At 41.5% G+C, this 22,932-nt stretch overlaps 1 protein-coding gene across 1 annotated transcript in view; it reads left to right on the top strand.

Moving 5' to 3' along the window:
- The window catches only part of plxna4 (plexin A4), a 612,214-nt gene that overhangs the window by 534,459 nt on the left and 54,823 nt on the right, over positions 1–22,932 (top strand). The window contains exons 24-26 of the mRNA XM_003220748.4: positions 6,492–6,638; positions 11,877–12,036; positions 20,219–20,322. Of these exons, the coding sequence (XP_003220796.1) occupies positions 6,492–6,638; positions 11,877–12,036; positions 20,219–20,322 (411 nt within the window). The remainder of the gene's footprint in view (positions 1–6,491; positions 6,639–11,876; positions 12,037–20,218; positions 20,323–22,932) is intronic.

Below are 22,932 nucleotides of genomic sequence, written 5' to 3'. Positions count from 1 at the left end.
CATAACATTACTGTGTATTGAACTGCTTTTTCTGTCAATTTGTTGTAAAACATGATGTTTTGGTGCTTAATTTATAAAATCATAATGTAATTTTATGTTCAATAGGCTTTTTTCGTAATCCCTCCTTATTATCCAACATTTTTGCTTATCCAATGTTCTGCCGGCCCGTTTATGTTGGGCAAGTGAGACTCTACTGTAATTCAAACAAATTAAAACGAACACAATTAGATTGCTGTATCCATGGTGGTTATGTTCCCAGCTGAACCGTTGTTATCTGAAACCATGGACATGATCAAACACCTTTAAATTATCTGACTTTTGATTTAAGAAGGGTTCATTAATGGAACCAATTCTCTCGAGAGGTGATGACAATATTTTTCTCTAGCTGTTTTAAAGGGAAATCTGAACAACTTCTTGTTGGACCTGCTCTAGTTGGAGACCTTACATTGAGTTGGGCTCAAAGGCCTTCAGGTCCCTTTCCAATTGTATTATTCTTTGATACATAGAAGACTGAGTGTGCATCTACACCAGGCATGGGCAAACTTTGGTCCTCCGGCTGTTAGGAATTGTGGGAGTTGAAGTCCAAAACACCTTGGAAGACCGAAGTTTGCCCATGCTTGATCAACACACTAGAATGAATGCAGTTTGGTAACATTTTAACTGCCATAGCTCAATGCTATGGAATTCTGAAAGCTGCAGTCCTATGTCATCTTTAGCATCCACTCTCAAAAAGTGATGATGCTTCAGCAAACTACAATTCCCAGGATTTCTTGGAAGTTCAAGTCATGTCAAACTACATTCAGTTAACAGTGTAGAACCACAACTGTCTGCACTAAGTTTCAATGATTCCATAGGATGCAGCCATGGCTGCTAAAGTGAAATTGTAGCACTGTAGTTGTGCAATGTGAAAGGCTCCCCATGTTCAAAGCCCTTTGCTCATTTCCCAAAAATCTCTAACATGGTTGCAATTGTAGTATGGAAAAAGAGGGGAAAAAACCCCTTGTGACTCAATAAGGTAATTCCCAGGGCTGGTGTGCAGATTTATTTGAGTATAATTTGTTTGACTAAAGCTCTGTTCTTTATTCAAAGGAACTGCACTTAAATAAATCTTCTACCATCCAGACTTTGGAACAGGTGCCTCCTTGAGATTTTGAAGTGCAGAGTAATTTGCAGTTTATTTTCTGTGTCAGGTTTATTAATATTTTATTAGTAACATGCCAAATTATGCTCATAGAACAATTTAAAACACTTGCAAGCTACAAGCATTTCTTCTGCATCATTAGATGGCAACATGTACATGGAATGCTATATTGATGAATATTAATGATATACCGTATATACACGAGTATAAGCTGGGTTTTTCATCCTTTTTTTAGGGCTGAAAAAGCCCTTCTTGGCTTATACTTGAGTGATGGTCCTGGCCGGCTTATATTTGGGTTGGCTTATACTTGAGTATATATTGTAATCAGAGTTAGACCGTCTTATCTTAATTTACAGTTTTATGTAAATAATAAAAAAAACATTTAACCTACTTATCTTAAATATTCAAAAACATTTAGCCTCAATTAATATAATTTTACTGGTACAGTAGAGTCTCACTTGTCCAACATTTGCTTATCCAACGTTCTGGATTATCCAACACAATTTGCCTCCCGCTCCCATCCACAGCTGTTTCTCCAGGCAACAAGGATTGAACTTTTTATGGGTTTAATTTCTGACAATGTTGCTACTGTAAGTTCATTTTATGCAATTCTATCTTTATTTGTAGTCAGTTTGTTAGTAGCCAATGTTTTTGTAGTCAATGTTTTCAATATATTGCGATGTTTTGGTGCTAAATTCATAAATTACTACATAACATTAACTTGTTTTGGACTGCCTTTTAAGTCGATTTGTTGTAAAACATGATGTTTGTGATGTTTAATTTGTAAAATCATAACGTAATTTGACGTTTAATAGGCTTTTCCTTAATCCCTCCTTATTATCCAACATTTTTGCGTATCCAACATTCTGCCTGCCTGTTTATGTTGGATAAGTGAGACTCCACTATATTTATTTTTATTCTTATTTTTGAAATTTACCAGTACCCTCATCATATATATGAGTCAATAAGTTTCCCCAGTTTTTGTTGGTAAAACTCAGTGCCTCGACATATCTTTGGGTTGGTTTATACTCAAGTATATATGGTATTCTTGCCCATTGCTGGGTCCTAGAGATGAAAACACCCTATAGGAATTCCACCTCAATATTAGGGGGAAAAAATCTTGTCATAAGACCTGCTTGACGGTGAGAGAGAATGCATCAAACATGGGATAGCTGACTTAAAATATTCCCCTTTATTGTATGTTGGGATAACAAATGGAACAAGAAACAGTGTTCCCATGTCTTTCATAGGATACATCCGTACTATAAATTAATTGGTTTGACACCAATGGCCATGCCTCAGTGCTTTGGAATCCTAGTAGATGTTGTTTTGAAAGGTTAAGACTGCCATACTTCAGACATATCATGAAATGACCTGACTCATTGGAAAACACAGTAATGCTTTGTAAAGTGGAAGGCAGTAGAAGAAGGAGCTTGCACTATAGATGGATTGTTTCAGTCAAGGAAGCCATATCGTTGGGTTTGCAAGACCAGAGCTGATGACTCGATCTCCTGGAGGTCTCTCATTCATGGGGTTTCCATAAATTCAAGTCAACTTAATGGCAGATACCAACCACCTCTGTTTCTAATCATGTACTCATGAGTAGATGTAATGGGCGTCCTCCAGTTGAAAATAATTGGCAGGATTCCAGCCATGCCATTTGTCGCACCTCAGGGTAGTTTCACTTTGCTGAACACACCAGGCTGTACACAGATTGAAGTCTTTTGTAGTTTATTAGGAAATAGGAAATAAATAGTCCTTACAAGCAAAAGTAAAGATCCAAAAGATTGTTGCAAAACCAAGGCTATAAAGAATAATCCAAGAAATCCTTAGGCATAAAACAAGGTTCCATTAATACATGACATAGTCCCATGAACTTGAATACACAAAACTGCAGGATAATTCCAAGAAAGCAAGAGCTGTTTCTAACTCAAACGAGACATTGCTTTTGACAAAGATTTCTCTCTCAGCACACCCTTTAATATTCCCTGCATAGCATGAACGCATTTCTTTGGCCTCTGATCTCTTTCTTGTTTACTATTCTGACACTCCTGCGAACCCGAAATTCCAAACGGCCAGCTCGATCCAGATATGCCATTTTGTCAAGGCCAGACAGCTCGTTAGCAGCAGCCTCTGTCAGCATGCTATCTAACTGGGAGCTATCCTCCTTTTGCACCTTCGGTATCAACTCCAGTATCATCAACACCATTCCCTGCTGTGGGAATGCCTCCATGCTCCTCATCTCTCACAGCAGGGACACTCTGAACCTGAATCCTATAATTCCCATCAGTCATCTTGAACCTGAATCCCATCATCTTAACATCTGGAACCTGAATCCCAAAATCCCCATCAGAGTCACTCTGAGACTCCAGCTGAGTCACAACACAATTCTGCATTTTTGAATGGTTTTTCACTATTTTGTCACAGCTATTACACTGTATCACATACATTAGTGTTGTCAAAACAACAGGCCTTGTTCATTCCCTGTTGCCAAAAATAAGCATATTAGGAAATACACTGTTTGTCACACAATTTTGTTATTTCATAAGATAACTGCAATGTGAAGGCAAATATACATGATCAAGGAGCAATGTAGGGGCATGGTCAATATATTTATGATCAAGCCTTGTTGCAGGACTTGGGTTTCCGTGACCAAAAACACTGATCCACATCCAAGAAAAGAGACATGCGGCCTTTATATAACCCAATTACAGGTGCATTTGTCCAATGTGTGAAAGGTTTAAGATGTCCTTAAGTAGACCTCCTTCAGCCGCCTATGATCTGCTACATCTCGCAGCAGGGAAAGTTTTGAAGGGCCCAGGAAGGTCGATTTGGTGACTCCTGTTATCAGATTCCCTTTCTCGGCTGAAAGTAGGGGATAGGGAGAGGTGAGTCGTGGGAAGCTTTGCTCCATAATAGGCTATTTTATTTTTTCCCCTCTCGGCTTCTTGTCTTCCTGCCTCTCGCCCGAAAAGGCTGGCCGATAAGGGCAATAGGCAGCCGCGCCGAGGCAATATGCAGCCGGGAGATAAGCTAATTAAGTGGCAGGCAGGTGTCGGAGCTAAAGAGACCCCAACTTTTTCTTTTTATGCTTCTGACTGGGGACCAACATCTTCTCAGGGATTTACTGAGGACAAAATTGAAACGACACCAGTGAATTTGGGATGAACGGCTCAGGGAGGAGAGCCAACAGAGAGCACTGGAAGAGGAAAAGATGAATGAGGAGTGAGCAAACAGTGCAGCCAGCCTACAATAATGGAGAAGGGGGAGGGATTCATTGATTAAGGTGGTGATTCTCAGCACATATTGAAGGCAGAGGGAATTTATTCTCTGTAAACACACTTAGTTTTTCAGCAACACCAGGTAGCAAGCAGTATAGTTTCTCTCCTTGTTCTGCCCTGCCTTGCTTATCCTAACCATTCTTTGTTTCCACTTTTGTACTGAATTGTACCTTGGAAAACTCTTGGAGGCCAGAACTATCCTTCTGCCTTTTATAAGGAACCATATGTGTTGATGGTGCTGTAGACATCAATAATATTTGGGCCCAGCCCCTTCCAATGAATAGTCAGCCCTCCACATTTGCTGGGGTTATTTATTTATTTATTTACAGTATTTATATTCCACCCTTCTCACCCTGAAGGGGACTCAGAGCGGATCACATTATACACATATAGGGCAAACATTCAATGCCCATAAACACATCGAACCGAGACAGAGACAGACACACAGACAGACACAGAGGCAATTTAACTTTCTCCTGAGGGGATGTTCGATTCTGGCCACAGGGGGGAGCAGCTGCTTCATCATCCACTGCAACAGCACTTCCTCATTCCAACGTCGTAAATTAGTTAAATTTGCCTCCCCACTTTTATAAGTGGTACCTTATTTCCTACTTGATGGATACAACTATCTTTTGGGTTGCTAGGTCAACAACGAGCAGGGGCTATATTTTATTTTTAATTGACGGGTGCTCACTCCGCCACGGGCTGGCCTCGAACTCATGACCTCATGATCAGAGTGATTTATTGCAGCAGCTGCTCACCAGCCTGCACCACAGCCCGGCCCCAGTGCACAAGACCTCAGTGAAAGTGAAAAAAAGTGAAAGAAATACTATATTTTTATCTGAGAGAACATAGTTTTAGGAATTTCTGTATTTTCCACCATAACTCTATGGAGAATTTGTCCTGGAAGCTGACAATAGGATTGTATTAGAAGAGCTGGACATTCCTAGAGATGTGATTTCTCTAGTCCTCCAGTATGACTGGGGAAAGTTGACTATAGAATCATAGTGAATTTGGTTATTCATAGATTTAAAATGAACCTAGAGGGACTATTTCAAATCATGAATAATCAGATCAACAACCAAAATTGCAAATGTGGAGGGACAACTGTATACGTATCAAATTCCAAGGACATCCTAAATTAGAATCCACCATGTTTTTTGCAATCCCTCTCATTGTTAAGCAGATTTTTATTACAAATGTTTTTCCCCTAATAGTTATATGGAATCCCTAGTCTTCTAATTTGAATCAATCCATTCATATTCTAGTCTCTGGAGCATTAGAAAACATGCTGGCTCCATCTTCTACCTAACATCCTTTCAGATATTGAAAGTTAGTTATTATGTCTTGATAGGAAGAAAGTCAGCTCATTTGAGTTGGTTTCCAGATTTTTGATCATCTTGGTTGCCCATCTCCAAATCTCTGGTGAGATTCAATATCTTGATAGCTCTAGACTAGAACCTGGGGTGGATTCAACATCTACACCAGTGGTTCTCAACCTGTGGGTCCCAAATGTTTTGGCCTTCAACTCCAAGAAATCCTAACAGTTGGTAAACTGGATGGGATTTCTGGGACTTGTAGACCTAAACACCCAGGGACCCACAGATTGAGAACCATTGTTGTAGAAAAAGAGGAAGACCACATTCTCAAGATACTCTCTCAATGAAGCCAAGCTGTAGACCTGAGTCCACAAGACCAGAGCAACATGGTTGATGTTTGGGTGACCTGGAGATCTCTCATTCGTAGAGTCGCCATCAGTCAAAGTCAACTTGACAACTAATAAGAACAATTGTGTCACCTCTCAGGGTTTTCCTCTCAGGGTTTTCCTCTCTATGTTTCCTACTAAACATACCTAGCCTCTTAAGTCATTCCATGAGAGACTTGGTTTCCAGATTTTTGATCATCTTGATAGCTTGATAGCTCTAGACTAGAACATGGAGTGAATTCAACATCTACACTGACATGGAAGATGGGACCCACCATTGAACTCAATACATTTCTTCCTCATCCCTTGCAACAATCTCTGTCTGCTTCTTTCTGACTAACCACCTTCTCTTTCATTGCTACAGGAATGTGCAGGGGAGCCCCTTTTCTCCCTGTTTTGTGCCATCAAGCAACAAATGGAGAAGGGACCAATTGATGCCATCACTGGAGAAGCCCGATACTCCCTCAGTGAAGACAAACTCATACGGCAACAGATAGACTACAAGACCTTGGTGAGTGATGACAGAGCATTATCAGTGTACTTAAACATGGAAACAGGGATGGAGGAGATCTGGGGATTTCATTCCCACAGTAGAAGCTGTGTGAATTTGTACATTCTGATAGTTTAATACACTTTGGGATGTTTTCTCTGTATTTTGTTATATAAAAAGTCCTTTCTTTTTTTAAGAAAAATTAACCTCCCATTTCTTTTCTTTTTTTTAAATTAAAATACAATGTACAGTGAGTCCTTGATATCTGGTGGGGCTTGGTTGCAAGACTGCCCAAGGATACCAAAATCTGTGGATCTCAGGTCCCACTATTACAATGGCATCGTAAAATGTTATCCCTTACATAAAATGGGAGCCTCCGGTGGCTCAGTGTGTTAAAGTGCTGAGCTGCTGAACTTGCAGACTGAAAGGTCCCAGGTTCAAATCTGGGGAGTGAGCACCCACTGTTAGCTCCAGCTTCTGCCCACCTAGCGGTTTGAAAGCATGCAGATGAGAGTAGATCAATAGGTACCACTCTGGTGGGAAAGTAACTGCGTTCCTTGCAGTCAGGCTGGCCACATGACCTTGGAGGTGTCTATGGACAATGCTGGCTCTTCGGCTTAGAAATGGAGATTAGCACCAACCCCCAGGGTCGGACACGACTGGACTTAACGTCAGGGGAAACCTTTACCTTTACCTACATAAAATGGCAAAATCAAGATTTGCTTTTTGAAGCTTTTAAAAAAACATTTTCAATTGGTGGTTGGTTGAATCCATGGGTGCCGAATCTTTGAAAACGGAGGGCTGACTATTTTGTGCAGAACAGTGGCTGGCATTCTATATATCAGTTACAGATTGGTAACATGGAGTTACAGACCTGAAGCTGCTCCATATTCAATGAGACTGTGTAGCCTTGAACATGTCACTAAAGTTACAAACATAAATGCTCTGCAGGCCACTGTAACAGCCACCAGCCACCTCCATAAAAGTAGATGACCAATAAGTGAGGTTGTGTCGGTTCTCTGCTCCCAGTTGTGCTGTGGGTCAGTCTTCCAAAGGAAAGAGCACCAAGACACGCTGGTAGATTCCAACAGATTTTAGTGTACCGAATACCAGAACCTTCTCTTTGGTCCACATATATAGGGGCCCTCACATACCAGAGGGTCATTGAGGTTTTATGGCTGGCCCGTTTTATGGCTGGCATCTGTTCTTTGTCAGCCGACCAGAGATGTCACAGATTGAAGATCATGACAGGTTGCATCAGTCAGAAGCAGGATCGCCCTCCTATTTCATTATTGCATCCTCCCTCACTGGTAGGAAAGGGCTCATAATGCCATCTTCCATGTGCTTCCTGGGCCCAAATACAGTAATCCCCACCCATAGCCATGGACCCCATATCTGCTGTTTCACTTACAAAATTATCTCTTGAAAAATTTGCTAGGTCATCCATGCAATTCCATGGCATACTTTCGTCAGAATTGTCCCTAGAATTATCTTAGGGAACCTAGCAAATTCTTAGAGGGGATACTTCTCTAGGAATCTCTGTGGCCCCATCTACATTGCCATATAAAATCCAGATGATCTGCTTTGAACTGGATTATATGACTGTGTAGACTAATTTAATCCAGTTCAAAGCAGATAATGTGAATTATCTGCTTTCATATCTGCTGTGTAGAAGGGGCCTCAGCCTTCCAATACAATTCTATGATATTCTGGGATTGGAAGAAAGATAATTCAGAGGCAGTCATTCATATCACGGTTTCACCTCTCCATCCCCTGTCTGGTAATATATCCCGATGGACAAGGGATTCTTACTGTCAGGGGACACTTTTCTCATCTCTCCAAGTAACCTGTCTGCCTTATTTTTCAAAGCCAAGCTGGTGTCGTCTTTTCTTCTTGGATTGTGTCTCATTGTTGGGCAGTTGCCTAAGATGATATGGAATCATTTACCCATGATCACTGATTATGCCAAACATTTGCTTCATCAAAGGGGGGAAATCCTTTGTGGATGAATTATTTGATATCCTTGGTGTAGGCTTAATGGAACATGTGTGACTGACTATCTACCGAGACAAGATCACCAAAGCTTAGATTCACCTTATATTAATCAGAGACCGAGGCCGACATTTAAAACGTCTGTACTTGAAAGAAGAGAGAAAAAAACTAGAAGAGATGAATACTGCAAGGTGTACAGACCCCCAATTCACCTCTTCTTCTAAGAAGTGTTAAATTTAAAAGGAGTGTACATTTCAAATTTTTTGGAGTCATGTTTCCTCACTTTGGTTTAAAAGGGAGCAAAAAATGAAATGCTAGGCTTCTAATAATGACGTCTGAGCTGCAGCCAAGTTTCCATTATGCTCCGTAAATGCCTGAGATTCTGCTCATATGCTTCGCATTTAGCTTCTGACAGGGAGCAGAAGGGGTTTTTTGTAGGGTGGGGAAGAATAAAGCAAATCTTGGTGTACAGCCAGAGGCCTTCTCATTAAGGAAACCTTTAACCTGCCCGCCAGATGCCAGAGCAAGAGGGACCTTTGAAAAGCCTCTGCTGTGTTCCAACGTAATTAGATTGAGCACAACTCAGGCTTCAGGTCTGGTCTTGCTTTCCAAAAGTTAGAAGAAATTTAGACATTGCCTCTGGGACTCAGAAAAACTCTTGCCAACGCTTTGCAAATGCAGCTAAAATGGAACCTATTCAGTGGCGGCTGTCATATCAGTGGGCAGGGAATCTGCGCTGTATTTTAATCCCATCGGTGAATGAGCTCTCCAAGGTGCTGAGTTCTATCACCTCAAAGTAGGTCCGGGTCCTTGGCTAACTCCTTTCAAGCTTAAGTGACAAACTAGAATGGACTTACAACACCACTAAAATGGATGTAGGCTTTGAATTATTTTTTTTCGTGTCAGGAGCAACCGGAGTTTCTTCTGGAGTGAGAGAATTGGCCGTCTGCAAGGACGTTGCCCAGGGGACACCCGGACGTTTTGATGTTTTACCATCCTTGTGGGAGGCTTCTCTCATGTCCCCGCATGGAGCTGGAGCTGATAGAGGGAGCTCATCCACGCTCTCCCCGAGTGGGATTCGAACCTGGCAGCTTTCAGGTCAGCAACCCAACCTTCAAGTCATGAGGCTTTTATCCCCTAGGCCACCGGAGGCTCCTTGGCTTTGAAATGGGCAAGGATAACCTATTCTGCTCATGGATAATCATCAAATCATGGGGTTGGAAGATACCTACCCACACACGCATGGACCATCCAGGCCAGTCCTATTCTGCTATACAGGAATACACAATCAAAACACATGTCCAACCAACCTCTGTTTGAAAACCTCCAGAGAAGGATTCTCCACTGATCTCCAAGGCAGTTTATCCCATTATCAAACAGCTCTTACCATCAGGAAAGGAAGAATGCAAAATTTTATATTTTAATCCCGTCAGTGAATGAGCTCTCCAAGGTGCTGAGTTCTATCACCTTAAAGTAGGTCCGGGTCCTTGGATAACTCCTTTCAAGCCTAAGTGACAAACTGGAATGGACTTACAACACCACTAAAATGGATGTAGGCTTTGCATTTTTTTTTTCGTGTCAGGAGCAACCGGAGTTGCTTCTGCAGTGAGAGAATTGGCCATCTGCAAGGACGTTGCCCAGGGGATGTCCAGATGTTTTGATGTTTTACCATCCTTGTTGGGAGGCTTCTCTCATGTCCCCGCATGGAGCTGGAGCTGATAGAGGGAGCTCATCCACGCTTTCCCCGGGTGGGATTCGAACCTGGCAGCTTTCAGGTCAGCAACCCAATCTTCAAGTCACGAGGCTTTTATCCCCTAGGCCACCGGAGGCTCCTTGGCTTTGAAATGGGCAAGGATAACCTCTTCTGCTCATGGATAATCATCAAATCATAGAGTTGGAAGATACCTACCCACCCATGGACCATCCAATCCAATCCCATTCTGCTATACAGGAATACACAATCAAAGCACATGTCCAACCAACCTCTGTTTGAAAATCTCCAGAGAAGGATTCTCCACTGATCTCCAAGGCAGTTTATCCCATTATCAAACAGCTCTTACCATCAGGAAAAGAAGAATGCAAAATTTTGCCAAAGAAAATTCGCAGATGGGGGAACCAAGATGCGGGAAAGGCACAGGGTAGCACAACAGTAATTTGACCATCTCTTTCTTATGAGTTTGTGATGCAGCGCATCAGATGCCATGGGGCTTAGCAGGTCATGATGAGGACAATATGAACTGTATTGCCTGCAGATGCTACTAAAATTGTCTGGTGGTCCCCAGATTCTGTGTTGCTTAGCAACATCGGTGATACTCAATGAGCATTACAGCCTATGCTTTTTGGAAGTCAATAGAAGAAAAAATTCTTCAAATAATTATTGTTCTTTAGCAGAGGAGACCAAGGGAAGTTCACACATCCCATTTCCATGCTCATTTCATCATACAGAAACTATATTTTACTTCTAACAAGACTCTGGGCTCCATTGATTGTGGAGGAAGAAGGGCATAGGGATCATATTTAGTCTTTGATTCTGCTGTTGGGCATTAAAGTGGCACTGAGATGGATGAAAGGAGATGTTTCATACCCACTGGTAGTACTTGTGGTCTTCGGATATATGGTTATGATTTTTCTAAAAGAAACTAGTGTAGGAACTTTGGAGAAACATGAAAAGAAAGACTTACATTAGAATTACAACTAAGTCCTTTTGGAAGCTCATAACTATAGCTAACCTCCTTTCTTCCTTTTGTCTCATTCTCTTGGTGTCTTAGTTTTTAGACCTGTTCCTCAGGTTATTTGAGGCACTGATTCAGAAAATTGCATTGGGTAGACTATATTAGCTCTAGTTTCTTAATGGTTATCATGGTTTTCCAGGGGTGAGATGATGGTGACTGGTATCTAACATATGTTCTGTATCTCAAAAACTAGAGCTGATAGGTGAAAACCAGTGCCATTTTTGAAATCAGCAGGTCAAATATACCCAGAAATAGGAATAACATCTGAAGCACCAAAAGGTGTGTTGGCCAGTGTCAGTAACTATTTTACACTTTGACTTCAGTTTGCAGTAAAACAAGTAAGTGGAAGGCAGATCAGTGGAGAGAAACCTGTACCTATTAATGACAGCTGGAAAACTGGGATGTCAGAGGATTAAGTAGCAGTTTCTCTGCCAAATCCAGGCAGTTGAAGGATATGGGCATGTGCCGGAAGGAACTGGTCTCTTGGCTAATTTTGTGATGTCTTTTCTTCATACTCCATCTGAACTCTCTCCAGGTCCTGAGCTGTGTGAACCCTGATAACGTGAACAGCCCTGAGATCCCCGTGAAGATCTTGAACTGTGACACCATCACCCAGGTCAAGGAGAAGATCCTTGATGCCATTTTTAAGAATGTACCTTGCTCCCACCGTCCAAAAGCTGCCGACATGGATCTAGGTGAGTTGCATCTAGGTGAGTTGCATCTGAGATCTAGGGAAAATGCATCTATTAAGTCAATTATAGAAAACAGTTGTGGTTGGTGAGGTGGTGATTGTACTCAAGGTTTTTGCCTGAAAGTGTAAATATATCATTTATCTTATTTCCACAGGAAAGATATTTTAAAATCTGGTACGTTGGCAAGAGTTTGTGTGTGTGTGTGTGTGTTTTGAAAGACACCATCATATCCACAGACCATTTTTGTGTGCAAAGTCAATAGATGCTTTCATAGAAGTTAGTTACTGCTGCCTTGATACAGGTGTTATTTACAATTATTTCAGGGGAAAACAAAGTGGAAAGACTTCAGTTCAAATTGCACAGAAACTGCTATGTGATAGCTCTATATAATTTCAAAAGGCAAATAAATTGTTTGTGATTGCTGACTTTTTGACAGAGATGCATTGAGGCAGACGTTCTCAGAAAGGACAAGAAATAGTTTCCTCGCCTTGAAGTGTGGACTAAACCCTGGTGCAAATTTGGCATCACCTGCCATTGCCTGGAAGCAGACATGAATTGTAGAACTGGACATCATTTAAAGGGGGTTGGACTGGATGGCCTTTAGGGTCTCTTCGAATTCTATGATTCTCTAAGGCCTAGTCCTAGCACATTCTAGGGGAGGTCTTCTTAAGCACAAATAACATATGAGACACACACTGGCTGCAATTTGATCACTCATTTCATGGTGCAGGAGAAACAAAATTGTTCTACCTGCTGGCATAAGCTCTCTTGCATTCTCTGCTCACAGAGAGAACCCAGGCAGGTGTGGAGGGAAGGATGAGAAAGGGGCAATAATGAACGTTTTAAATGCTATTAACAGCAGGGCAGAGAGCTCTTGCCTGCCACTAATGTTGTAATGTTTCTCTCAAAGATGTTTCCATAAACCTCAGGAGGGCTCTGCGGCTCCCTGCTCGCATTTTTATCCACCACAGTGATGGAATTCCCTCCCATCTCTGCCAAAGAATGCTAAACATCCCACATCCTTTCTTCTCTGAATGCTTTTGCAATGACCTCTGTGGACATAGGGAGACAGCAACAAGTTAATGATGTCTGGGAACAGAAACCTGCAGTTTATGCGAGAACTGGAAGGCTGAGATCACTGAATGCAAAAAGTGAGGTTGCTTTTGATGTTTGCAGTCAGAGAGTTAGAAGCAACGTTTGGCTTCGCCTGTCCCAGATATTGGAAATGCTCTACATGTATTCTACTGCAGCTCCCATAATTACTTCCAATTAGTGATGCTGTCTCAGACTGCTGGGAGTTGTAGGCCAAATACATAAAAAGAGCCACATGCTCCCCACCCCAATCTACCCCTTTGGCTTGGCAATTTTATTCCTAGCATTGCCAGCTGTTTTCCATTGCAGTGATATGATAAATATGCTCTGAGCTACAGACCATCCTTTAAAGGAGCTATCCAAGGTGCTGACTCTAGTCCTCTAAATAGACTCAACACCTTGGATAACACCTTTAAAATCTATACTATAATCCAGATTCAGTGACATAAAAGACACCACCTGCCCCTGTTCATTCCAAGGTTCTTGGAAACTTTAATTGTTTGGATTTCTTTGGCAAGACATTCAGTGCAGATGGACTGATATCTCTGATAGAGAAAAAATAGTCCCACTCTGCTTTGGTCCAACCTTACTTGGAATACTGTGTCCAATTTTGGGCACCACAATTCAAGAAGGATATGGACAAGATGGAACACATCCAGAGAAAGACAACCAGAATGGTCAAAATACTGAAAACCATGAATCCCTCTGAGGAGAGGCTTAGAGAGTTGGGTATATTTAACTTGGGGAAGAGAAGGTTTAAAGGTGACATGATAGATATGTTTAAATATCTCTTGAGGTCTTTAAACAGATGCTGGATGGCTATCTGTCAGGAGAGCTTGGATTGTGTATTCTTGCATGGCTGAATGGGGTTGAATCTTGGAATCTTTTCCAACAATATTAGTCTATGATTTTTTTTTTTGTCCACCATCACTGAAATCCCTGCAAAGTGTTCATATCCAGTTCTAGGATTGGTTGGCCCATTTGGCTTCCTAATCTGCAGGCCACTCACATCCTGCCAAGCCCAATAAAGGGGAGGGAAAATGTGACCCTTAAAATGTCATTGACTTCAGCTTCTAGCCTTCTAGCCTTCATCATTATCATCTCTTCAGCTTACAGCCGGCAGGCCAGATTCGGGGCAATCCTGCTTTAGCATGAAGTATTCCCACTGAGAGACAGAGATAATGATTGTTTCTTTTCATCTGCATTTGTCTTTTATTTAAAAAAGAGGTTTTTTTTCCTTCCTGAGAGAACAAAACACTAATTGTCATCAAAGTAAGCTCAAATGCTCATCCATCTCTATTCCCACCTGGCAACGGAGGAGGAATTGTTTCCGACTTCTTCGAAAACACAGATTCACCAATTACTCTTTCTAGAATTTAATGTTGAAACAAATGCAGTCAGAAAGTCACATATTTCTGGGGTTGCAGCACATTGCACAAAAATAATAATAAGAGTGACGTGCAACTAACTGAGTGGGGAAAACCACTTTGACCTATATACCCTAAAGGCACCAAATCACACCTGATCTGGTAAGCTAAACCGGGTCAGTATTTGAATGGGAGGCCATGAAGGAGTGCCAGATGCCGTAGACTATATTTCACAGGAAGGAACTGGCAAAACTACTTGCCTAAGAAAATGCTATGAAATTAATGGGGTCACCTTAAGTCAACAGGCAATTTGAAGGTGCATACAAATACACATACGTAGTTCCAATGTAGAGCTGTGTTATAGTATTCTGTGAAAGGTTCCTTTGGTGGCAAGTGCTGTACTTGGCATAGCTGGGACCTGAATCTGCTGACAGCCAATGCCAGTTTCAACTTAGGACAGCACTCCTAGCCTAACAAAACAAGCCCATGCCCAACATAAGTAAGGTCTATTGCCTACTCTGGTAATAGATCTAAGTCTTCGACTCTACTTTGTAAGGGGAAATCTACCCCTTCATTTTCAGAAGAAAGCTACAGAAAACCACCTCTGAGTATCCATTGCCTAAGAAAACCCTATGAAATTTATGGAATCTCCATAAATCAACAAAGCGACTTGAAGAGGCTAAATGTCAGCATTCCAAGGGAGCAATCTGGTACTAAAACAAAAATAAATGCTACTATTTACACAAGTTTTGATAGTCTTCCCAGAAACAGTATATAACCACATAAAACCAATCATATGCATGAGTGTGCTGAATATATAGTAGCCAGTCATTAAACACCAATTATTAAGCCCTACTGGAAAATTACTAAGCAAGTGAAAACTTCTAAAGTTACATCTCTCATTTCATATTATTAGTGTGATTAGTTGAAATGCCAGGAAGCTGAAGGTTTGCTGAGATGCTTTGAAAACTAGGTTTCCCTCTGAGATTCTTAAGACCTCGGAGTATTTTGTTCTAAAGGAAAGCCGCACATTAACTATATCAAAACAAAGGTGATGGTGTTTGGAAAAAGTAATTCCCGTTTTCACTGGGCCATCAATGGTTATAAGATTGTATAGTGCTGGGAATGTAAGTACCCAGGCATTCATTTTATAGAAAACATCTCCTGGAAGCCCTATATAGTAGCTACTAGAGCAGTAGTTTGAGGTCTGTTGGTGCAATCCTTAGATTTTACAACACTGCAGGGGGTCTCATGGCTGTTCCAACCCAGAAAATATTCCAGGCCAAAGTTGTTGCCCAGGTTCTGTCTGGAGCCATTGTCTCAGGATGGGATGTGTTCAGATGGCTGAGCTTGAAGCACTTCAGAATCCGTCTTATAAGAAACGGTTCATACTTCCACCTGGCACTCCTGCAGCTCCGGTTTGGGCAAAGGTCAGTTTTCCTTCCATTAGATCTCACATTCATTTCATTTTATTTAACTACTGGAGAATTTGAAAAGATTCCTCAGTTAGGGTTTCCCACAAGTCACGTATTGAACAGATATCCAACAGCAAAGTTTGGAGTTCAAGATATCAAAAGTTGTTTCAATCATATCCTACTCTGCTTTTTTCTCCATTTTGAATTGAAAACAGAAACTTTGTGAAGATGTTTTTGAACTTGGTACCCAATGGGACAGATAGACCCTTTATTAACAACTGATTTTCCAAAATGAGACGGTCTCTATAAATGTGACCATCAAAGGATGGTTTACCTGTCAAATCTCACATTTCCCAAACTTTGTCAAGCTTTTATAGCCCTTTGCCTTCAAATCATGCCTACAATTATGATAGAAGGCAGATATTGTTGTGGTAATCTCTGAGTGGTTAGACTCAATTTAACCCTCTCTGGGGGAGATTCCACCAAAATCAGCAGAGTAGCAAAAGTAAAGCTTTCAAATGCAACAGTTACTTACACTGGCGAGCAAGAGAAGCCTTTTAGGATTGCAGTGGACTGCAGAGTCTCAATAAAAGTTCAAAAATATTTATTCAGGTAAAAAGAACTCCATTGTAGATAGAAAGGCTTGGGAGCTGTCTAGATTACTATAGACTGGTTTCTAAGGAAAAATAAGAAAGGAAAAATAACAAACATCTACATGGTTACATCTTGCCAGGAGAGATGGCAGGATGCAACAAAGGGACAAGAGAGAAGAGAGAACCAAAATGGTTCCAAAATGGTCCAGTTGATTGGGGCCATAAAAGACATTCTGACCAATGGGAAGTTAGTGTCCCTAAAGATTCACATTTCTACTAACTTCAAAGTAAGGGATGTGATGTAAACAGGATAGAGTGAAACACAGTAAAGCCTGTCTAGGGATGCTTTGGAAACAGGGAAATGATTCCCTCAATCTAACTCTATCATCTATCTAACTACATTTGGACTTGAGTAGTCCAGGATGATTTCCCAACAGATATTCTCATTCCCCTCCGGCCTTTTGTTTGTTTATTTGTGGGGTCCCAGAAATAGAGGCTTTGCCACTTCATTGCTCTCCTGCTTATTATATTCTGGACCAAAAACTAATTCTTGGGCTCTTTTTGGTTTAATCTACATCTAGTTGCTCCACTGCAAAAGTTTACTAGAGCCTTAGAATTCATTGAAACAAATCTTCCTTTTGTCTGAGGTTCCTGGAATTCCTTATCTCTCAGCAACCTTGTACCACACCCCCACACCCCAAATATGTAATTGCTGCATGAACTAAAGATGTGCTATCTCCTGAAGACAATAAAGGGAGTTCACAATTGCTGACCCCTGGGTTTCCATTTGTCACCTTTTCCGATTGGAAGGCATGATAAAGTTAATAGGATTTCCTCCTGCTGCAACTGTAGGAGGTGGAAACATAGCAAACAGCATGAGAACCTTGTCCACCTTTGTATGGGATTCCCCACTGTTTCACTGATCTGCAAATGGGAGGGCTAGAAGGCAAAGCAGTATTTTTCTCTTAATGCTGTGCGTTAATATGACTGGAACCCTATTGGTATCTGATGTGAATGCATATGTTCCCATACCAAAGCCACTAGACATTTGTGTTGTGCTGAGAACATCCAAATTTACTTCAAGGTTGGAGAAGCAGAAGTAGATGTCACAAGGTGCATCTACACTGTAGAATGAATGCTGTTCGATTTTCATTGCCATGACTCAATGATATGGAATCCAGGGAGTTGTAGTTGGGTGAAGCATAAACACTCTTTGGCAGAGAAGTCTAAGGCCTTGTAAAACTTTAAATTTCACAGCATTAAGTCATGACAAATCCATGGAATCAAACTGCATTAATTCTACTATATAGATGCGCCCATAGAATCTGTTGCACCCCAAGGCAGCGTGAGCACTGGAAACCAAACAGAGACCAATAATCCTATAATATCTTTATTAAAACAATTATAAATTCAGGAATGAATAAGTGGAAAGGATGAATGGATAATCGTCCTTTGTAAAAAGGTAGGAATTAGTCCAAAGAGTTGAAGAGAAATGTCTAATATTATTGTCCAAAGTCCAGAAACTTAAACACGCTCAAAACTGTTGGAAAGTTCTTGAGCAGGGAAAACAAACAGAAAGTAAGAGTGAATAACAAGGTCCAAAGCCACTAGGAAGTCTTTGATATCAAGGCAGGAACGAGACGAAGCTAAAACCAATCTTGAATCAGGAACAAGGCAAGGAAGTGAATTTACTTCGGTTTGAATCGCGGCTCAGCTTGGCCGCCAGGAACAGGAAACTCGGCTTGGTGAAATCAGGGAACTGGAGTCGGTGAAGTGTTCTCAGGAAATCGCTACGTTGACACCAAAAAGTGTTCACCGTGTAGGACACTTTAATGGAACTTAGATCTAATCACAGCAAAGGGAAACCAAACTCCCCAGAGGTTCCCAAGGGAATCTCCCATCCATTATCCCCTTGAGATGCCAAACGTTGACCCCTTCGAAGCCCTTATTTTTCTGATCTCTGGCGATTCAGAAACTCCCTTCTGTTAAAGGATACATTCCCTGGGGAACTCGGGACATCTGGTTCTACCACGGGAGTTATATTTTCAGTATCTCTCCCAATTAAGGAAGCATCCGAGCTATCAACAGCTGGGCTCTGTAATTGGAAGGAACTCTGCGAACTAGGTAAAAAGTCAGAATAAGCTTCATCCTGGTCAAAGTTCATTTCTGAATCAGGTTCAGAACCCAAAGGTGGCTGGGGTATGACAGAATCACTGATTTTGATGAGACCCCCCAGGGCCATCCAGTCCAACTCCATTCTGCTCTGCAAAAACACACCACCAAAGCCCTCCTCATAGGTGGCCATCCAGCATCTGTTAAAAAACCTCCACCACACCCCAGACAGCATATGTGGGGCACTATTGTGCATATAGACTAGTATGTGCATCTGATGTGCATTTTGGTTCAGGTGTGCTTTCAGCTATGCAATGCAGCCACTCAGCACAAGGGCTGCCTGGCATGATCAGTGTGGAATTCCCAAAGAGAAAGAGACTCTACACAACTCTGATGTACAATGTCAACCTAGACATGACAGTGATAGCGTGTTTCGCTCCTTTCATAATGCCAAAGCTTATCACCATCTGGGGTTGTTGCATGTTTTCTGAGCTGTATGGCCATGTTCCAGAAGTATTATCTCCTGACGTTTTGCCCACATCTATGGCAGGCATCCTCAGAGGTGCCTCAGAAGCAGGCATACCTCACAACCTCTGAGGATGCCTGCCATAGATGTGGGTGAAAAGTCAGGAGATAATACTTCTGGAACATGGCCATACAGCTTGGAAAACATGCAACAACCCTGTGATCCCGGCCATGAAAGCCTTCGACAACACATTATCACCATCTACTTAAACTGAACAGTGGGAGGCTTCAAAAGAGATCAAAGAGAGGACGTCTTCATGTTAAATTGCAGAACCCACTGCCACAAGCTATAGTGCTGATTTCCAGTTTGAATAGCTTAAAGCAGGAGTGGGAAACTATCAGAGTCTAGGGGACAACCTTGGATCCCCAAGGCCCTTTGAGTGCATTGGGGGAGGGCTCTTTCTACTACTTCCAAAAGTCTTCAAGGAGATTGGATAAATTAATGACATTTCAACCCTCAGCATAAGTTTATGGAGGATGGGTCTCTCCAAAGTTTCTAATCATGATGACCAAATGAATCTCTGGAATTAGAGGTTGAACACCCTGTCTGCCAGTTGCTGGGGAGCATGAGATACAAAATGTGGCTGCACTCATATTCTGTTGGTGGTCTCATGTGAAAATGCAATTACTTTAGCCACTGATTATTAGAATAAATTGGACAATAGTTTGATCCATTATGGATCTCTTTATGATCTGATGTTCCTAATGGTATAAACTGATTGACGGGGAATACACTGCTGGCTGGGAATGTGGTGGAGTCTTCTTGTCATGAGGTTTTAGAACAGGTTGAATGGCAATCTGTTGGGAATGGTTGGATTGAGTATTTCTGTATGGCACAACGGAGTTAGATTGGGTGGGCCTTGGGATCTCTTCCGATTCTAGGACTGTCTGTGCTACAGACTATGGCCCATTCCTACTGCTTCATTCTGTAAGTCCTTGGAAGTTGGGTCCTGTCTTCAACTGACATCTTGGTGGTTGTATATCTACAAATGGGAAGTCAGCTTCCTATGTGATAGTGGCGTTCTCCATCTTCTGAACAGTGTCCTCTGGCTTCTATTAGAGAAATTCTTTCTTTCCACAGAATGGCGGCAAGCAAGTGGAGCCAGGATGATCCTTCAAGACGAGGACCTCACAACCAAGATAGAGAATGACTGGAAGAGACTCAATACTCTTGCTCACTATCAGGTAAGTGGTTGACTTTTCAGGTTTGCTCAAAGTCAGTGGGGAGACTCATAGTAGCTCTCAGACTTTAGAATTCAATTCCAAGGAATGTTGGGCTAATTTCTGCAAACTAACTAACTGATGCAAATGGGAGATTCATTGGAGGGCAGTTGGCATACTTCTTTACTTATGTCCATTAAATGGTTGTGTACTGTATTTAATATATTCTGTATTGGCCTCAATCTCATTGCTAATTTCAACTTAATAGACCTGGATTCAGATAGATATTACCATGTTCTGACTTTGTTTGTAGCAGTCAGTGGTAGATGTGCTCTCAATTTAATTCAAGATTTTAAGGGAGATATTATTCCCCAAACATGATTTACCACCTTGGGTAACTCCTTCAAGATCAGGAATAAAACCAAGAGCACACTCACTGCATCAAAGTTTTTCTCAGGCCCCGTCATTCAGCAGTTCATTCAGTGATTTAGTCTAGTTGTGAGTTACAATTGGATTTAGAATATAGTCCTGTGTTTTTATTTGTACCTGGCTCTTAAAGTCTTCTTGTATATCACCTTGAGTCCCAATTTTTTATAGAAAAGGTGTGATACAACTCATCAAGGAAATTGTTAGCCTTGGATTGTGTTACTATTACCCATTTGGATAGAGAACCAGTGTGGTGTAGTGGTTTGAGTCTTGGGCCAGGTTCAGAATTATTTTTAAGGGGAGCATATATACTAGCATGTGGTCCTGAATACAAGATTCAGGATCTGGTTGGATCTGCATGGTAGAATTCATGCAGTGTGACCTGACTTTAACTGCGATGACTCAATGCTGTGGAATTATGAGAGTTGTAATTTCACAAGCTCTTTAGTCTTCTCTGCCAAAGGATGCTGGTACCTAACCAAAGTATAGTTACCATGGTGTCATAGCAATGCGCCATGATAGTTAAAGTGGTGCCAAACTGCATTAATTCTAAGGTGTAGTGCAGCCTTGGTATGTATAACTAAGTAACCAATGTGGAATATCAGCATCTTGGACAATGTCTTTAAGATGTATAGTAAAACCCAGAGTAAACAGACTGCCCAACTGCCATGGAAGCCACTAGTTTCTGTCTATTTGTGTCTCCCTTTGTCTGTTTTGTCTGTCACCTTTCTGACATTCAATCAGAAATTTCCTGAGTGGATATAGGACAAAAAAATAGTCACCTGCCTCCCTTCTTTTGTTGGGTTTTTCTCCCTCGCCCCCTCTACCTTGCTCATCCGGTGATGGCATCCGATGAAATGTCAAGCCAGAGATTAGAAACAGATTGGGAACGGAGATGAGATAATGAGGAGGACAAGAGTTAATTCCAGTCATAGCGGGAAAGAGATTGATGTGCTGTATGCTGGAGGGAGAAGTCAGGCATCTCCGGAGAATCCTACAAGGAAACAGCATGGGGATGAGAGAGATGCATCTCTTTGCTGAAATGGCCCCCAAATTTCTCAGAACACATCTTCTTTTTTATGTTTAATATATTTTTATTCTCAATTTACATATTCATAAAAGCAGTGAAACAAATCTATATACTTCCTAACATCCAACTTGAACCAATACAGTACTTCCTAACATCTATACAATATTCGTGTTTGCTTTTCTGAAAATTCCTCCTTTCCTTGCTTTCTCCTACCCAGAAGAACAAAAGAAATTTGCATACATTTCTCAAATATACATTATATGCATATGGCAGAATGGGATCAGACTAGATGACCCTTGTGGCTTCTTCCAACTCTATGATTCTGTGCATTGTGAGCTCCTTCATTATACTTGTATAATACACAGTTATATTTGTGGAATTAGCTTCTAAAAGGTAGTAAGGTAAAGGTAAAGATTTCCCCTGACCTTAAGTCCAGTCATGTCCGACTCTGGGGGTTGGTACTCATCTCTATTTCTAAGCCGAAGAGCCAGCGTTGTCCATAGACATCTCCAAGGTCATGTGGCTGGCATGACTGCATGCAGCACCCTTACCTTCCCGCCAGCGCTGTACCTATTGATCTACTCACATTTGCATGTTTTCGAACTGCTAGGTTGGCAGAAGCTGGAGCTAACAGCGGGTGCTCATTCCGCTCCCGGGATTTGAACCTGGGACCTTTTGGTCCACAAGTTCAGCAGCTCAGTGCTTTAGCACACTGCACCACAACCTTGTCCACCACAATGATCTGAATAGATACGACAGGAGCTGGGGTTACCTTTTTTGGAAAGGGCATGTTACTATTCCCAGATCTCCTAGGCACCTTAGAATAATAGGACCATATATCTGGAAAAGAACTCAAGTGCCATCCAATTCAACCCCATGCTGCCATGCAAGAAGACAAATAGAACATTACCAACAGACAGCCATTCAGTCTCTGCTTGAAAGCCTTCAGAGAAGAAGACTTCACCCAACTCCCATGAAGCATCTTCCCCTATGAAATAGGTTTTAATATCAGGAAATTATTCCTAATGTTGAGATGGAATCTCTATTCTTGCAATTTGTTGTTCTGTGTCTTAGTTCTGCTGGAGTTTGTCTTCAAGAGCTCACCAATCTAATCAAGATCTCAGAGTGACAAAACCAAGGCAGGTGCTGATGAAATTAGTCAACCATGTGATACAGCT

Source organism: Anolis carolinensis, chromosome 5, assembly GCF_035594765.1.
Source record: "Anolis carolinensis isolate JA03-04 chromosome 5, rAnoCar3.1.pri, whole genome shotgun sequence".
Lineage (NCBI taxonomy): Eukaryota > Metazoa > Chordata > Lepidosauria > Squamata > Dactyloidae > Anolis > Anolis carolinensis.
The sequence above is the reverse complement of the archived record's forward strand: the minus strand, read 5'-3'. Positions and strand labels throughout refer to the sequence as shown.